Here is an 18526-nt window from a genome sequence, read left to right as displayed (position 1 = left end):
GGAAATGTAGTGACTACCAACAATGGTGAGAGATTCATTCTGATGTCTGTCAATATTCAAGGAACTGACACACGTCCACCTTTATGTATATTGCCAACACATTTTTTAAGGCATATTCTTTGCAAATGTATAACGACTGAAGAAATGTACATTTAATAATATTGCATGACAAAACTACAACATTTAGGTGTTGGAAGGGGCTGAGGGCACTACATCCTAACCGGATGCGGATGTTGTTGACGTTTATCTTACAGGCACCTTTGCTTTTATTTCACTGCTAAGGGTTTATGCTCAAGGCAACAGAGAACGGCCAAATATAACAAGCAGAACAGAAGACACTGCCCGAGGGGCTTATATAAACGGCTGAAATGGACTCGGCGCCTTTCCTACTTCGCTTGTTTTTGGACTGTCAATTACCGGACAAGCTGGCTAGCTAGCTGGCTCCACAACTGTCGGACGAAAGAGGGGAACTGTCAAAGGAGGAAATAAAAGCTAACTTTGTTAGCTTTCTGGTTATATTAGCTTTCTCGTCTAGCTTGCTTTACGGATATCCTAATTGTTATAGCTAACATTAGCTAGATCTTCTCTATGGGGCTACTGTCGATAGCAACGGAACAACTTTGTAGTCAGCTACGTTATCGGAATTAGTTAATGATTAGCTAATTATTTGGTAGTTTTAAGTCAACCTGAAACCGAGAATTGACATCTTCGGTATTACTGGCAGTAGCTAAGCGTTTATGGTGTCCATTTACCCAGACACGGATGTCAAGTAACGTTAATACGGAAGGAGAGTTTGTTTTGATTGACTTGAAGATTGTTACACTGTCAGTAATCAATAATGTGATTAACCGTTAATAAACGCCACCGACAGCGGTAATTAACAGTATGTGAATGTTTTGTGTTGACTGAAGCTTTGCCAACGTGTCACACGCTACAGTAGGTCCGGGTGCCGCATGTGTCAGTGATTGGACAGCAAACAGGTGTGACCAACAGGTGAACGCGGTTTTAAGGGATTTGACACTGAGTCAAGGAAGGAGTGTGCGCGAACGTCCTTTGTATAACTTTGTCTTAGATATTAAGACGCATTTTATGACAGATCACTGATATCAGTTTACATAATACTATAGCATTCCTGCATTCTGTCAAATATATTACTTATGAGCCTGATTTTTAGATACAGTTGTATGTCCGACCTCTTGTCACACCACTGCCATAAACCGGGATTTGTACATTATGACTTTGGTGAGGTGGAGTGAGTCAAAGATGGTGTCTAAATGGGCATCAATAAGCTTATTAGTAACAATATTGTTGGCCTTATAAACAGCACTGCCTCAATGTGTTAAATAATCATTGGGCAGACAGACTTTGCCTGAAGTGTCCCCTAGTGCTGAATATGTGAACATGAGATCTAAGTGCTTGTGTTTATCAGAGAGTGTTGTGGTGTCTAGGCCAATATTAATGTGATGATCGGTTACAGTTGCGCTTGACTGAAAAAGCTAGGTTGTATCTATGTGCACAGTGTTGTGGTTTCGCCCCACAACAATGTCGGCCCTATTGTTCTCATTGCTGCTATTGCTGAGCACCTTATGCAGGCTTGGACAATCTATGTCACGAGAGGAGAAGCTCAAACTGAGGTGAGTGAGAAAGTTGTCACACATCTAGCTTAAAACCAGACATGTTCTGACTGCCTCAGATAAAGGAGAATGAGCTAAGCTGACTTGTTCTTTCCCTTCAAGGAACCAAGTGGTTGAGATGTTTGACCATGCTTATTCAAATTATATGGTAAGTCTCGTCACCGCACCTGCCCCATTCATATAACAGATCAAATCAAAGTTTAATGGTCGCATACACAGTTTATCAGATGTTCTAGTGGGTGCAGTGAAATGCTTGTGTTACTAGCTAATAACAATGCAGTAAAATGTCAAACAAGTACACAAATAATAATAATTTTAAAAAAGATTACAAAAACCACAACAAGAAATCAAGAAATGTCGGAACAAAATAAATTAACAACCCAAATAGCACTGTAATACATCCAAATGCAATCTATACGTATTTACACAAGATATACTAAGAATGGTATGTACAGCAGTAGCTATATTAGTGAGCTATGCTTCTACACCTGCACTGCTTGCTGTTTGGGGTTTTAGGCTGGGTTTCTGTATAGCACTTTGAGATATCAGCTGATGTAAGAAGGGCTATAAAAATTAATTTGATATGTCAAGATTCCAGTATATAAATAAATATGCAGTGTATAAACAGTGTAACTAAAATGCAATGTACAGTAGTAGAAATATTAGAATGATCTGCTTACAAACAGTATTTAAATACGCAGTACAAAACCCTATGGAAGAATGTATAGAATTTCTGGAAATTAGCTTTCGGACCAGATGCGGAATATAAATATACACTCACTGGACACTTTATTAGGTACATCCATCTAGTACCGGGTCAGACCCACCCTTTGCCTCAAACAGCCTGAATTCTTCGGGGCATGGAAATGTTGCTCAATTGGTATCAAGGGACCAAATGTGTGTCAGGAAAAGATTCCCCAAACCATTACACCACCGCCACCAGCCTGTACTGTTGACACCAGGTGGGATCGGGCCATGGACTCATGTTGCTTATGCCAAATCCTGACTCTGCCATCAGCATGATGCAACAGCAACTGGGATTCGCAAACACCAACCAGGCAATTTATTTGTTTATTTTTAAATCACTCAACTGTCTATTGTTGGTGATCACGAACCAACTGGAGCTACTTATTGTTTTTAGCTGATAGGAGTAGAACCCGGTGTGGCGGTCTGCTGCAATAGCCCATCCGTGAAAATGACCGACGAGTTGTGCGTTCCGAGATGCCGTTCTACACACCACTGTTGTACTGCACTGTTAATTGCCTGTTTGTGGCCCACCTGTTAGCTTGCATGATTCTTACCATTCTGCTTCGACCTCTCATCAATGAGCTGTTTTCACCCACAGGACCTCCGCTGACTTTTTGTTTGTCGCGCTATTCTCAGTAAATCCCCTAGACACTGTTGTGTGTGAAGCCCAGGAGGTTGGCAATTTATGAGATACTGGAACAGACACACCTGGCACCGACGCTCATATAACACAGTCGCTTAGGTAACTTGTTTTGCCCATTCTAGCACTCAATCGAACAGTAATTGAACTGCCTGTCTGCCTGCTTTATATAGCAAGCCACGGCCAGGTGACTCACTGTCTGTAGGAGCGAACCATTTTTGTGAACCTAATAAACTGGCCACTGAGTGTATATATGTGTGTGTATGGTTAGTATGTGAATAGAAAAGGTATGTGTGTGTGTATAGCAGTAGTTGTATAGGATGAGCCATGACTAGAATACAGTATGTACTTATAAAGTGGGGAAAACAGTATCTAAACATTATTAAGGTGACCAGTGTTTAATGACTATTCATTCGGTTCAGTGCCTAAAGAAAGTATTCAACCCCCTTGACATTTTCTACTTTTTGTTGTTTTACAAAGTGGGATTAAAATTGATTGAATTCTCTTTGTTTTTGTCGACGATCTACAAAAAATACTATCAAAGTGGAAGAAAAATGCTAGACAGCCATTTCAAGTCTTGTCTCAGTGGCTGTTGGAAAGCAGACTGAACCAGGTTTTCCTCTAGGATTTTGCCTGTGCTTAGCTCCATTCCGTTTCTTTTAATAAAAAAAACTCTAGTCCTTGCCGATAACAAGCATACCCATAACTTGATGCAGCCACCACCATGCTGGAAAATATGAAGAGTGGTACTCGGTGATGTTAGATTTGCCCTAAGCATAACGCTTTTGTATTCAGCACATAAAGTTAATTTATTTGCCACATTTCTTTGACAGTTTTACTTTATTGCAAACAGGATGCATGTTTTGGAATATTTTTTATTCTTTACAGGCTTCTTTTCACTCAGCGATTTAGGTTAGTATTGTGGAGTAACTACATGTTGTTGATCCATCCTCAGTTTTCTCCTATCACAGCCATTAAACTGTAACTGTTTTAAAGTCACCATTAGGCCTCATGTTGAAATCCCTGAGCGGTTTCCTTCCTCTCCGGCAACCAAGTTAGGAAGGACGCCTTTATCTTTGTAGTGACTGGGTGTATTGATACACCATCCAATGTGTAATTAGTAACTTTACCTTTCCCAGAGGGATATTCAATGTCTGCTTTTTACATTTTGACCCATCTACCAATAGGTGCCCTTTTTTTGCAAGGCATTGGAAAACCTCCCTGTGGTTGAATCTGTGTGTGAAAATCACTACTCGACTGAGGGACCTTAAAATTCTGTATGTGTGGGGTACAGAGATGAGGTAGTCATTAAAAAATCCTGTTCAACAGTATTGCACACAAAATGAGTCCATGAAATGTATTACAGTATGTGACTTGTTAAGAAAATATTTAGCTCCTGAAATTATTTAAGCTTCCATTAACAAAGGGGTTGAATACTTATTGAATCATTTCAGCTAAACATTTGTATTAATTGGTAAAAATATCTAAAAACCTAATTCAACTTTGACATTATGGGGTATTGTGTGTGTAAACCAGTGACAAATAATCTTAAATTAATCAATTTTTAATTCAGGCTGTTACACAATGAAATGTGGAAAAAGTCAAGGGTGTGAAGATTAAGACTTTTTCTGGTAGATGTTTTCTAAGACCTATTTTCCATCTGTTTGACCAAACATCAAAGCCTTTGCTTATTCCTAATTTTTAAAATGGAAAAATGGTTTTAAAATATATATAAAGTATTCAGACCCCATGACTTTTTCCACATTTTGTTACGAAACAGCCTTATTCTAAAATGGATTAAATCGTTTTTTCCTTCATCAATCTACACTCAATATCCATAATGACAAAAGCGAAAACAGATTTTTAGAGATGTTTGCAAATGTTTTATAAATAAAATACCTTATTTACATAATTCGTTACACCCTTTGCTATGAGACTTGAAATTGACCTCCGGTGCATCCTGTTTCCATTGATCATTCTTGAGATGTTTCTACAACTTGATTGGAGTCAACCTGTGGTAAATTCAATTGAATGGACATGATTTGGAAAGGCACACACCTGTCTATATAAGGTCCCACAGTTGACAGGGCTTGGTTTTTGCTCTGACATGCAATGAGGCCGAAGAAATTGTCCGTAGAGCTCAGAGACAGAATTGTGTCGAGACACAGATCTGGGGAAAGTTACCAAAACATTTCTACAACATTGAAGGTCCCCAAGAACACCGTGACCTCCATCATTCTTAAATGGAAAAAGTTTGGAACTACCAAGATTCTACCTAGAGCTGGCCGCCAAGGCCAAACTGAGCAATCGGGGGAGAAGGGCCTTGTGTGTGTAAACCAGTGACAAATAATCTTAAATTAATCAATTTTTAATTCAGGCTGTTACACAATGAAATGTGGAAAAAGTCAAGGGTGTGAAGATTAAGACTTTTTCTGGTAGATGTTTTCTAAGACCTATTTTCCATCTGTTTGACCAAACATCAAAGCCTTTGCTTATTCCTAATTTTTAAAATGGAAAAATGGTTTTAAAATATATATAAAGTATTCAGACCCCATGACTTTTTCCACATTTTGTTACGAAACAGCCTTATTCTAAAATGGATTAAATCGTTTTTTCCTTCATCAATCTACACTCAATATCCATAATGACAAAAGCGAAAACAGATTTTTAGAGATGTTTGCAAATGTTTTATAAATAAAATACCTTATTTACATAATTCGTTACACCCTTTGCTATGAGACTTGAAATTGACCTCCGGTGCATCCTGTTTCCATTGATCATTCTTGAGATGTTTCTACAACTTGATTGGAGTCAACCTGTGGTAAATTCAATTGAATGGACATGATTTGGAAAGGCACACACCTGTCTATATAAGGTCCCACAGTTGACAGGGCTTGGTTTTTGCTCTGACATGCAATGAGGCCGAAGAAATTGTCCGTAGAGCTCAGAGACAGAATTGTGTCGAGACACAGATCTGGGGAAAGTTACCAAAACATTTCTACAACATTGAAGGTCCCCAAGAACACCGTGACCTCCATCATTCTTAAATGGAAAAAGTTTGGAACTACCAAGATTCTACCTAGAGCTGGCCGCCAAGGCCAAACTGAGCAATCGGGGGAGAAGGGCCTTGGTCATGGAGGTCACCAAGAACCCGATGGTCACTCTGACAGAGCTCTAGAGTACCTCTGTGGAGATGGGAGAACCATCCAGAAGGACAACCATCTCTGCAGCACTCCACCTATCAGGCCTTTATGGTAGTGGCCAGACGGAAACCACTCCTCAGTAAAAGCCACATGACAGCCCGCTTGGAGTTTGCCAAAAGGCACCTAAAAGACTCTCAGTCCATGAGAAACAAGATTCTCTGGTCTGATGAAACCAAGATTGAACTCTTTGGCCTGAATGCGAAGCGTCATGTCTGGAGGACACCTGGCACCATCCCTACGGTGAAGCATGGTGGTAGCATCCTGCTGTGGGGATGTTTTTCGTTGGCAGGTACTGGTAGACTAGTCAGGATCGAGCAAAGTAAAGAGATCCTTGCTGAAAACCTGCTCCAGAGTGCTCAGGACCTCAGACTGGGGGAAAAGGTTCACCTTCCAACAGGACAACGACCCTAAGCACACAGCTAAGACAACACAGGAGTGGCTTCAGGACAAGTCTCTGAATGTCCTTGAGTGGCCCAGCCAGAGCCCGGACTTGAACCCGATCGGAAGGACTGAGTAAAGGGTCTGAATGCTTATGTAAATGTGAGATTTCTGTTTTTGTATTTAAAAATATTTTTTTTAATTGCAAAAATGTCTCAATTTGTTTTTTCTTTGTTATTATGGGGTATTGTGTGTAGATGAGGAAAAATAATTTCAACCATTTTAGAATAAGGCTGAATAATAACAAAATGTGGGAAAAGTCAAGGGGTCTGAATACTATCCGAATGCACTGTATGCCTATATAGACTAGCTTTCCTTTGACATGCTCCTGTGAACTTCTCATGTTGGTTCTCATGGGTCCTTTCAGATTAAATTAGTGCGTGGCAAGTGTTTTACATTTCTGCTTTATTTGCCAGGAACAGATATGAATGTATTGATTTTGGTGTGGTAGAGTGTTTTGCAAGGAAACTACTTGAACCTTATTTATGCCTACTGTATGTCAAGTATTGTCTGACATATGGTCAACATTTACACACTACTATTGATCCTTATTGGTTGTGTTCTCCAGGACCATGCGTACCCAGCAGATGAGCTGATGCCTCTGACGTGTCGGGGAAGGGTGCGTGGGCTGGAGCCCAGTCGGGGAGACGTGGATGACGCACTGGGGATGTAAGGGCCTGTCTGCCTGCCTGCCTTCAGGCCTGAGTAGGATGTGGTAACGGGAGAAACAGTCCTGTTGGCACTGGAATACTCTTGAGTCTCTATGTTGATATCTTCTTGCCATAAGGGACTGTGACAGTGATTTGATTGAATTGTCTGTGTGTTTTAAGGTTCTCTCTCACCCTCATCGACACCCTGGACACTCTAGTGGTGAGTAAAATCTCTTTAGTTTGTATCACCGACCAGTAAGCTGCCTTGTTGGTTTTGTTCAGTCTCTGTTTTTAGGGATGCTTTGATTTTAATTGATTTCCTCCTGTATTTACTTCCAGCTCTTAAACAAGACAGCAGAGTTTGAAGCAGCAGTGAGGAGAGTGCTGAAAGATGTGCGACTCGACAATGACGTTGTGGTGTCTGTCTTTGAGACCAACATCCGTGTGCTGGGGTAAGAAAACACGAAAGACTGTTGACTGGCTGGACATCATGTGTGCTTGCGTGTGTTTATGTGACTATTGTGACTTTCCTTATGTTTTCAGGGGGCTGCTAGGGGGCCACTCCATGGCTGTGATGCTGAAGGATGCAGGGCATTACATGCAATGGTACCAGGATGAGCTGCTCCACATGGCCAAAGACCTGGGTCTCAGACTCCTGCCTGCTTTCAACACCAGCAGTGGCCTACCTTACCCCAGGGTGAGGTCTGACTATACATGCAGCCTATACATAGACTTAACATAAGGTCTCGGCTGTTGTGTTTTTACCATAATATGTTACACACACACCCACACAAGCATGTACATACACCCATAAGGTTGAGAGGGCAACTTTTGGCAAGCACATTAGCTAAAAGGATGCCGTCGGCTAGCGGGTAAGAGTACAGCAGAGAGTACACCCTCTCAGATTATGACTGCATCATTACATTTTCTGCTTCAGTCCTCTGCTTGCAGCTGCCATAGTTTTCAGAGGCAGAGTTTTTTATGGCTGTATAGTTCACGTGAACAATGACTTGGAACACAGCGATGTATTTCAGTCTATGACAGCTATATTGAGCCTTATAATTCCACTCAACAGGTAAACTTGAAGCATGGTGTCAGGGGTCCTGAGTCTCGGACGGGCACAGAGACGGACACCTGCACAGCTTGTGCTGGTACCATCATCCTGGAGTTCGCTGCCTTGAGTCGCTTCACTGGGGACCCTGTGTTTGAGGTATAAGACATTTGTCTCTTACTTTAAAATGTGTGTTCAGATCACGGCTGATGCATGACTAGACTGCAGCGTTACTAGACCTTAAAGGGTCAGTCCAGCTTGTTGACTCTCGGCGATCCCAGTGTGTCTGAATGATATTGATTCATGGTCTTCTGTAGTTCAGTTGGTAGAGCATGGCTCTTGCCACGCCAGGATAGTGGGTTTTGATTCCCAGGACCACCCGTACGTTACATTGTTTTTATCCATGCATGACTAAGTCGCTTTGCATAAAATATTCTGCTAAATTGATTTTTTTTAATTAAATAATTTGACAATTAATTTCATCATACTCAGGTCCATGCACGGAGAGCCCTAAACTTCCTGTGGGAGAAGAGACAGAGGAACAGCAACCTAGTGGGAACAACCATCAACATCCACTCAGGAGAGTGGGTCCGCAGGGGTGAGAGAACCCATCCCAGGCCATAACTAGTATGATAAAGGAGGATTTACATGGATTTTTCCCACGAAGGACAGTGTATTGGATGTGGTAGAAGTAAAGGGGCAAGGGGGTAGGCGCTGATGTTCTGTACTTGTAGAAATAGGCCATTGGTGTTTCTGAGGTATGAAATGGTACACTGTTGTATTGTTCCAGACAGCGGAGTTGGAGCAGGGATCGACTCGTATTATGAGTACCTGCTGAAAGCCTACATTCTCCTGGGAGATGACCTCTTTCTGCAGCGCTTCAACATTGTGAGTGACGTCACACGCTGTAACCATTCTCCAGCCGAAATCATGGAATGCTATTATGCCTTTATTATGATGGAATTCAATACACAGAAAGTATGCTCCATTCTCATCCTCAGCTTGTCATATTTTCTCATTATTTGTGTTTCCAGCACTATGCGTCTATAATGAAGTACATCAGCCAGCCTCCTCTCCTGCTGGATGTTCACATCCACAAGCCTCTGCTGCCTGCTCGCACCTGGATGGACTCCCTCCTGGCATTCTTCCCTGGGCTGCAGGTGAGACACTCAGCCTGGCGTCACTAACAGACCAGCTGCCTAAGCAGGGGTTTTAGTACATAAAGATAGTGCTGAGATTATGGAGACAAATTTAAACATGTATTTTCCTCCTAACCTTGTTAATGAATCTCCCAGGTGTTGAAGGGAGATATCCGGCCAGCCATTGAGACCCATGAGATGCTGTATCAAGTCACCAAGAAACACAACTTCCTCCCAGAGGTTAGCTCAAATTTTGTTTTGCTTCCTCTCCCTCCCTTTGCTCTCACTCAGGCTGTAGCCTTTAACACCCCTCTTTGTTCCCTAGGCGTTCACCACTGACTTCAGGGTACACTGGGCTCAGCATCCACTAAGACCTGAGTTTGCAGAGAGCACCTATTTCCTGTACAAGGTAAGGACTATGCAGACATGCAGTCTAGAAGTTGACATAGATCCATGAACATACAGTACAGTCAGAATTTTCAGACCCCTTTTTCCACATTTTGTGACGTTTCAGCCTTATTCTAAAATGGATTGATTTAAAAAAAATCAACCTTCACACAATACCCCATAATAACAATGCGAAAACAGGTTTTTAGACATTTTTTGCAAATGTATTTAAAATGTAAAAAACAACGCTTATTTACATAACTGTTCAGACCCTTTGCTATGAGATTCAATTGAGCTCAGGTGCATCCTTTTTCCATTGATCACCCTTGCGAGGTTTCTTCAACTTGATTGGAGTCAACCTGTGGTAAATTCAATTGATTGGACATGATTTGGAAAGGCACACACCTGTCTATATAAGGTCCCACAGTTGACAGTGCATGTCAGAGAAAAAAACAGGCCATGAAGTCGAAGGAATTGTCCGTAGAGCTCCGAGACAGGATTGTGTTGAAGCACAGATCTGGGTAAGGGCACCAAAAAATGTCTGCACCATCGAAGGTCCCCAAGAACACAGTGGCCTCCATCGAAGGTTGCTGGATCTAATAACCAAGCTGACAAAGTTAAAAAAATGTCGTTCTGCCCCTGAGAAATGTATGTCGATTTAAGGCAGCCCCCCACACGTCTCTGATTCAGAGTGGATCGTTTAAATGCGGAAGACACATTTCAGTTGTACAACTGACTAGTTATCCCTCTTTCCCTTTCCCATTCTTAAATGGAAGAACTTTGGAACCACCAAGGCACTTCCTAGAGTTGGCTGCCTGGCCAAACTGAGCAATCATGGGAGAAAGGCCTTGGTCAGGGAGATGACCAAGAACCCGATGGTCACTCTGACAGAGCTCCAGGGTTCCTCTGTGGAGATGGTTGTCCTTCTGGAAGGTTCCCCCATCTCTGCAGCACTCTACCAATTAAGCCCTTATGGTAGAATGGCCAGACGGAAGCCACTCTTCAGTAAAAGGCACATGACAGTCCACTTGGAGTTTGCCGAAAGGCACCTAAAGACTCTCAGACCATGAGAAACAAGATTCTCTGGTCCGATGAAACCAAGATTGAACTCTTTGGCCTGAATGCCAAGAGTCACGTCTGGAGGAAACCTGGCACCATCCATACTTTGAAGCATGGTGGTGGCAGCATCATGCTGTGGGGATGTTTTTCAGTGGCAGGAACTGGGAGACTAGTCAGGGTTGAGGGAGAGATGAACGGAGCAAAGTAAAGAGATCCTTGATGAAAACCTGCTAAAGAACAGGACCTCTGACTGAGGCAAAGGTTCAACTTCCAACAGGACAATGACCCGAAGCACACAGCCAAGACAACGCAGGGAGTGGCTTCAGGACAAGTCTCTGAATATCCTTGAGTAACCCAGCCAGATCCTGAACTTGAATCCGATCGTACATCTCTGGAAAGACCTGAAAATAGCTGTGCAGCGACGCTCCCCATCCAACCTTATAGAGCTTGTGAGGATCTGCAGAGAAGAATGGGAGAAACTCCCCAAATACAGGTGTGTGAAGCTTGTAGCGTCATACCTAAGAAGACTCGAGGCTGTAATCGCTGCCAAAGGTGCTTTAACAAAGTACTCAGTAAAGCGTCTGATTACTTAAGTAAATGTGATATTTCCATTTTCTTATTTATAAAACATTTGCAAATATTTCAAAAATCATGTATTCGGGTTTGTTATTATGGGTATTGTGTGTAGGTTGAGGATTTCATTTTTTTAATCCATTTTAGAAGAAGGCTGTAACAAAATGTGGAAACGTGAAGAGGTCTGAATACTTTTCGAATGCACTGTACATTTTGATCTCAGTGGCCTTCGTTATTGCCTAATCCAGTTGTACAGTGTCTAACCCTGGTCCCACTGTTCCCCCTCTAGGCCACCAAAGACCCCTACTACCTAGAGGTAGGGCGCACGGTGCTGGACAACCTGAACCGCTTTGCCCGGGTCCCCTGCGGCTTTGCTGCCATGAAGGACGTTCGCACCGGGAGCCACGAGGACCGGTGAGAGCCCAGATCCAGGGGAATAGCCAAGGGACGGGGAGGGTCTGACTGGCATTTAATGATGGGCGGGAAACAGAGGTGGATGGTTTAAGTGGCTGAGCAACCGTGTGCCAGGCAGGTAGTTAAATCAAACTGGTTTATGTGGTGTCTACACTGCTGCTCCAAATTTGGCTTGCTTCCTCTCAGAATGGACTCCTTTTTCCTGGCGGAGATGTTCAAGTACCTGTTCCTGCTGTTTGCAGAGGAGGAAGATCTGCCGTTTAATGTTGAGGACTACATCTTCACCACCGAGGCTCACCTCCTGCCCCTGTCCCTGTCTCTGTCCACTGCCCCTCGCGCCCCCTCTCCTCCCGCCAACTCCACGGTACAGGCTGAATCTCTGCCTCATCTGTCCGCCTCTGTCAAATCTCTTTGGGTGGGTATAGTAAAATCACATGCTGTGACCAGCTATAGTTCTAATGATACTACTTCTAATAATATTCAGATGATCGAGTTAGTCATGTTTGTTTTCTCCCACCCTGTCTTAGTCAGAGGAAGAGCTGGATGACTCCAACTTTGATTGGACCTGCCCCAACACACGCCTCCTTTTCCCTGACCCTGCCTTCCCTCGGAACCTCCGAGATCCAATCAGAAGTGCTGTGGACAAGAGCTGTCCCCGCCCTGCCGTTCACCGGTAAGGGACATTATGCCTAACGTGAGGAATCATGTTAAGTGCTTTTTGTACTGAAATATGGCAGAATATTATTCTTGTCACAACCATACTGAATGTGAACATTAATGCCCTCCACCCTCTCGTCCAGTGAGCCAGGGATGGGTCGCCCCCCTCTGAGGGCTCAGGACTTCATGGCCAACAACCCTGATCACCTGGAGCTGCTGAGGAGGATGGGAGTCAGCCTTATACACCTGAAGGATGGCAGAGTGCAGCTAGTCCAACACGCTACACAGGTAAATAATCATGCACAATACAAGCTGGGAGACATGTTTTTGCTATCAATTTGAATGGTGTCATAAGATGACTGCCAACCCCCCCATATGAGTGTTATTCAGTCTCTCCCCATCTACTGCCCTCTCCTCTCTAACTCCATCTCCGTCCCTCTCCCTCCCGTTACTTCCTCTCTCTAGGCGGTCAGTGCTGTGGCAGCAGAGGACGGGATGCGCTTCATGCAGGAGATGATGGAGCTGTCCAGCCAGCAGCAGAAGGAGCAGCTCCCTCCGCGCGCCGTACAGATCATCTCATACCCCTTCTTCGGCAGAGTGGTGCTGACCGCTGGCCCAGCACAGTTTGGCACAGACCTTTCCAAGAGCATCACTGGGGTGAGTGTGTTTCAGTGTGCCAATTTCCAATGGATGGGCGCCTGTCTGCTTGTTTGTTTATCCTGTCTTGTCCCTAGGCGCCAGACGTTCTCTATTCTCAGCGTTCCGAGTGACGTTTGAACATGTACTCTCTTTGTCTGTCTGTAGGTGCGTGGGTTTGTGACAGTGGCTGAGCCCTACAGTGGCTGTGCGGAGCTGAGCAACGCTGCCTTTGTACAGGGCCGCATCGCTTTGCTGCAGCGGGGCCAGTGTATGTTCGCTGAGAAGGCAAGACACATCATGAAGGCTGGGGCCATCGGCGGCATCGTCATCGGTGAGGAGGACCAACTAACACAGGATCTTAATTTAAATGAATTAATCTACTTCAAGAAGGCTTCACTAACTCTCATCATACTTCTGACATTTATACATGTTCATAACACTTTCATTATGCTTATAACCTTTTAATAAACTGACGTATTACCATTTATAGGGTCCTCTTTTACCCTGCTAACTACCCCCTCCTTCTCCCCAACAGATGACAACGAGGGCAGCAGCAGTGACACAGCTCCCCTCTTCCAGATGGCCGGCGATGGCCGCAACACGGACGACGTCACCTTGCCCCTGCTCTTCCTGTTCTACAAGGAGGGAAACATCCTGTTGGAGGCTCTTAAGGAGTACAGGGAGGTGGAGGTGCTGCTGAGCGACAAGGCCAGAGACCGAGGTGAGATCCACTGGACAGAACAGGACTGCTACTGACTGGAGACATGTTCAGAACATGGGTCCTTATTTCAGCTCATTAGAGACCAGATTTGATTTTGTGAAGATTTCAAAATGGCCAGTATTTCAGGGTTCAGTGGTGACTCCAAATAGTGGGCCTGTGGCCACTTTACAGTAGCAGCTTGGTGGAGATAGGTGATGGTGAGCACCCAGTGTGATACAGGATACAGCTCCCTTTCCATTTGTCTTCCTTCTCCTCTCCTTCCCTGTGGTGGACTGTAACAGTAACTTTCCTCTGCTTTCTTTCTTTCCTGTCCCTTCACCCTTTGGATGAGCAGCCTCCATATTCAAAGGTAAACCTCTCCCTGGCATCCTGCTGGAGAGCAGTAAGTATCGCCCTCTTTCCCCTCTCCTCCATTATTTTGTGTGTGGTAGAGCAGCTCAGTGCAGGTTAGTCTTGTGTAAATAGCTGGCCATCTCAGAACTCATCAAGAGCATGATACTGTTGGTCTGTACTGCACATGACTCATCAGTACCGTGCTGTTTATAGTTCGCTGCCTCTTGTGAACTGCAACACTGCTCTATTTCTGTCTGGGAATGACCGGTGTGGGTGCTTGTGTTAGATATACAGTACCAGTCAAAAGTTTGGGCACACCTACTCATTCCAAGGTTTTTCTTTATTTGTACTTTCTTCTACATTGTAGAATAATTGTGAAGACATCAAAACTATGAAATAAATGGAATCATGTAGTAACCAAAAAAGTTTTAAACAAAGAAAAATATATTTAAGATTCTTCAAAGTAGCGTCTCTTTGCCTTGATGACAGCTTTGCATACTCTTGGCATTTTCTCAACCAGCTTCATGAGGTATTCACCTGGAATGCATTTCAATTAACAGATGTGCCTTGTTAAAAGTTAATTTGAGGAATGTCTTTCCTCCTTAATGCGTTTGAGCCAATCAGTTGTGTTGTGACAAGGTAGGGGTGGTATACAGAAGGTAGCCCTATTTGGTAGAAGACCAAGTCCATTTTATGGCAAGAACAGCTCAAATATCAAAGACAAATGACAGTCCATCATTACTTTGAGACATGAAGGTCAGTCAATGCGGAAAATTTCAAGGACTTCAAGTGCAGTCGCAAAAGCCATCAAGCGCTATGATGAAACTGGCTCTCATGAAGACCGCCACAGGAAAGGAAGACCCAGTTACCTCTGCTGCAGATGATAAATTCATTTGAGTTAACTGCCCCTTAGATTGCAGTCCAAATAAATCCTTCACAGAGTTCAAATAACAGACGCATCTCACCTTAACTCTTCAGAGGAGACTGTGAATCAGGCCTTCATGGTCAAATTGCTGCAAAGAAACCACTACTAAAGGACACCAATAAGAAGAACAGATTTGCTTGGGCCAAGAAACAAACAATGGACATTAGACTTGTGGAATTCGGTCCTTTGGTCTGATGAGGCCAAATTTGAGATTTTTGGGTCCAACCGCCGTGTCTTTGTGACGCAGAGTAGGTGAACAAATGATTTCTGCATGTTTAGTTCCCACCATGAAGCATGGAGGTGTGGGGGTGCTTTGCTTGTGAAACTGTCAGTGATTTATTTAGAATTCATGGCACACTTAACCAGCATGGCTACCACAGCATTCTGCAGCGATACGCCATCCCATCTGGTTTGCGCTTAGTGGGACTATCATTTGTTTTTCAACAGGACAATGACCCAACACACCTCCAGGCTGTGTAAGGGCTATTTGACCAAGAAGGAGAGTGATGGAGTGCTGCATCAAATGACCTGGCCTCCACAATCACCTGACCTCAATTGAGATGGTTTGGGATGAGTTTGGACCGCAGCGCAAAGGCAAAGCAGACAAGTGCTCAGCATATGTGGGAACTTCTTCAAGACTGTTGTAAAAGCATTTGAGGTGAAGCTGGTTGAGAGAATGCCAAGCGTGTGCAAAGCTGTCAAGGTGGCTAATTTGAAGTATCTGAGAAAAAAGGAAAACTGCACAGCGCTCTTGATAGTGTCACTGTTCTTTAATAAGCTTACGTTTCGGCCACATGGCCTTCGTCAGAGCTTTTGTGTGTTTTAAATTAACACCCTTATGTACACAGCTCGACCCACATCTTTTCCATGGATCAAATGGGGTTGGAGTCGAGGGAAAACAAAGAAGTGCTACCAAATATAACAATGTGCATTTCATATATATATTTGAATAAAGTGTGTACATGAAAAGTATTAAACACGTCTGTAAAACCACAATGAGGGCATCGACCTACCAAGCAAGTTTTCATTAATCATTGGGTACAGCGCAAGAAAACAAGTTTTCCTGCACAGTGCAACAATATGATGAATTGTGAATATTCCTGCCACCCACATACAGGAAAATGGTTCCAAATAAATGATGTACGTGCTCCACCACCCATGCTATCTACATGATTAAATGTCCATGTGGGCTGTGTTATGTAGGTAAAACCTCTCATTCGCTTTAACAGAGAATTTGTGAACATGTAAGTTCAATCGGGAGAAACGACAGGGATTATCCAGTTGCAGTACATTTTAATGACCTAAAACATGAAATTTCTACCTTTTTTGTGGCATATCAGACATGGGAGGTGATATAAATAATACTCTGAGCAAAAGAGAATGTTTTTGGATTTTCACCCTCCAGACGTTATTTCCTAGAGGTCTAAATGATGAAATTCCTATGTATGTTATGTTGTGAACATGAATTATGCCCCCATTTCAGTTTACTCTGACGTTCTTCTTGCGCTGTACCCAATGATTTATGAAAACTTGCTTGGTAGGTCGATGTCCTTGTTGTGGTTTTACATATGTGTTTAATACGTTTAATGTACACGCTTTATTGTAATATTTATGAAATGCACATTTGTTATATTTGGTAGCACTGATTTGTTTTCCCTTGACTCCAACCCCATTCGATGCATGGAATGGATGTGGGTGGGGCTATGTATACATAAGGGTGCTAATTTTAAAAAACGCACAAAAGCTCTGACGAAGTCCGTGAGGCCGATACGTAAAGCTTATTAAAGAACAGTGATGCTATCGAGCGGTGTGCGGATTTCTTTATTTTCTTCTAATTTTATTCAACTGTTACTATGCACCTGCAAAAAATAGCTCAGATGTACGAGTTCCTTTTTGAATTTTTACTTTAAAATATATTTTAATTTAACTTTTTTGGTTACTACATGATTCCATACGTGTTATTTCATAGTTTTGATGTCTTCACTATTCTATAATGTAGAAAATAGTAAAAATAAAGAAAAACCCTTGAATGAGTAGATGTGTCCAAACTTTTTGGACTGGTAGTGCACATACATAGTGAGTAGGATATGTATGTATCTATGTAGGATACTCGGAAACTATATGGATGATTGTGCAGGATACAGTTTATTTATTGTGGTGGAATGTGATCTGAAAATGAACTGAGCTCACCCCTTTCTCCTTCCTCAGGTGGGGACGCTCATGAGGAGGACCAAACTTCACCCGCCTCTTCCGCAACTCTTGACCGGTCACACGTGAGCACTGTGGAGCTGGACGAATCAGCTCCCGACAATGAGGAAGTGACTCCTGAGGAGGATGTGGGACCTGCCATTAAGAGGAACCCTGAGCCAAAGGAGGAGCCTGCTGTTGACAAGGACTCTAGCAGCAAATCAGTGAAGGCCATGATGGCTGATTGGCGGGAGGACTTAGAGGCGTTCCAGCAGATGGAGAAGGATGAGCTTTGACAGCCTCCACATTCCCCCCCCCCCCCCTTATCCTCCCCCCCACTGATCTTTCCCAACCACAGTATTGGCCTGGAGGACAGCTGACTGTGCCTCCTAAAGGATAACGTTTTAGTGGGGAGATGTTTTTATAAGGAATGGTTACCAGGATGGAATACAGTGACTTCCACTCTGTTCTTTCTCTTCACCTGTCTCTAGTTTCTCAGGTGTCAACATGCTAGTTGCTCCCCTGGCATACATCTGCCCATCTCATATTTCAGATTCTGGGGGGTCTTCTCTCTATTGGCTCATAACAGAACAGACTGCAGTCCAGGTATGTCACCATGGACATCTGCTCTAGTCTCACTGTTTTCTGTTCGTTTTATTTTATTACGTTTGTCTTCCTCTGAATACATTTCTGGGTCACTGACATATGGGAGCAGATTCTGAGTGCTGGTTGAATAATAATCCACTGACTAACTGACTGGTTGATTGATTGGTTTATTTAACTGTGATATGTTGTCCGAACATTTTACTATTTTATTTTGTGGGCCTAATTTGTGGGGTCAATATTAAGCTACTTGGCTGTAAGGGAATGCAGTGAGAAGCAGTCTATAAAAGGCTAGTGCTGAGAATCACTTAGCACTGGCACTCTCCAGGAAGATATGAAGTTATTAGTGTGACTGTAAATATATATTTGTCAGTTATTTCCAAGGTAATTTGAAATAAAGTGCAGGTTCTGGTCGGTATGAGAGGTCACCCCTCTGGTCCACGTGGGATGAACCTGCCCTACCCTTGCCCTCTGTCGTCATGGAGACAGGAGGGCAGACCGCATAGACGAGTTGGTTGTTTAGCAA

The 18526-nt window shown here is 43.3% G+C and overlaps 1 protein-coding gene across 3 annotated transcripts; it reads left to right on the top strand.

Moving 5' to 3' along the window:
- Positions 1 to 200: 200 nt before the first annotated feature.
- Positions 201 to 18150, top strand: LOC129810704 (ER degradation-enhancing alpha-mannosidase-like protein 3). Of its 3 annotated transcripts, none has more exons than XM_055861488.1 (21): positions 201 to 1634; positions 1737 to 1782; positions 7231 to 7331; positions 7493 to 7532; positions 7652 to 7764; positions 7856 to 8009; positions 8388 to 8522; positions 8856 to 8961; positions 9154 to 9251; positions 9398 to 9523; positions 9659 to 9742; positions 9828 to 9911; positions 11811 to 11935; positions 12122 to 12350; positions 12463 to 12608; positions 12736 to 12880; positions 13058 to 13249; positions 13397 to 13562; positions 13767 to 13952; positions 14287 to 14301; positions 17419 to 18150. In XM_055861488.1, the coding sequence occupies exons 1-21, from the start codon at positions 1510 to 1512 to the stop codon at positions 17691 to 17693; spliced, it is 2691 nt and encodes an 896-aa protein (XP_055717463.1). In that variant the 5' UTR covers positions 201 to 1509; the 3' UTR covers positions 17694 to 18150. The 3 variants fall into 3 exon arrangements, with proteins under 3 accessions (XP_055717463.1, XP_055717462.1, XP_055717464.1); XM_055861487.1 differs by having other exon boundaries at positions 14287 to 14334; XM_055861489.1 differs by lacking the exon at positions 14287 to 14301 and having other exon boundaries at positions 202 to 1634.
- The last annotated feature ends 376 nt before the right edge of the window (positions 18151 to 18526 follow it).

This window comes from Salvelinus fontinalis, chromosome 14, assembly GCF_029448725.1.
Source record: "Salvelinus fontinalis isolate EN_2023a chromosome 14, ASM2944872v1, whole genome shotgun sequence".
NCBI lineage: Eukaryota > Metazoa > Chordata > Actinopteri > Salmoniformes > Salmonidae > Salvelinus > Salvelinus fontinalis.
Note: the sequence above shows the minus strand (reverse complement) of the source record. Positions and strands in the feature narration are given on the sequence as shown.

Excerpts from the sequence above, each read along its gene's own strand:
- LOC129810704 (XM_055861487.1), top strand. The coding sequence starts at position 1,510 with ATGTGCACAGTGTTGTGGTTTCGCCCCACAACAATGTCGGCCCTATTG. Across the intron at positions 8,523-8,855 it reads CTGGGGACCCTGTGTTTGAG|GTCCATGCACGGAGAGCCCT; the intron begins GTATAAGACATT and ends CATCATACTCAG. Across the intron at positions 11,936-12,121 it reads ACCGGGAGCCACGAGGACCG|AATGGACTCCTTTTTCCTGG; the intron begins GTGAGAGCCCAG and ends GCTTCCTCTCAG.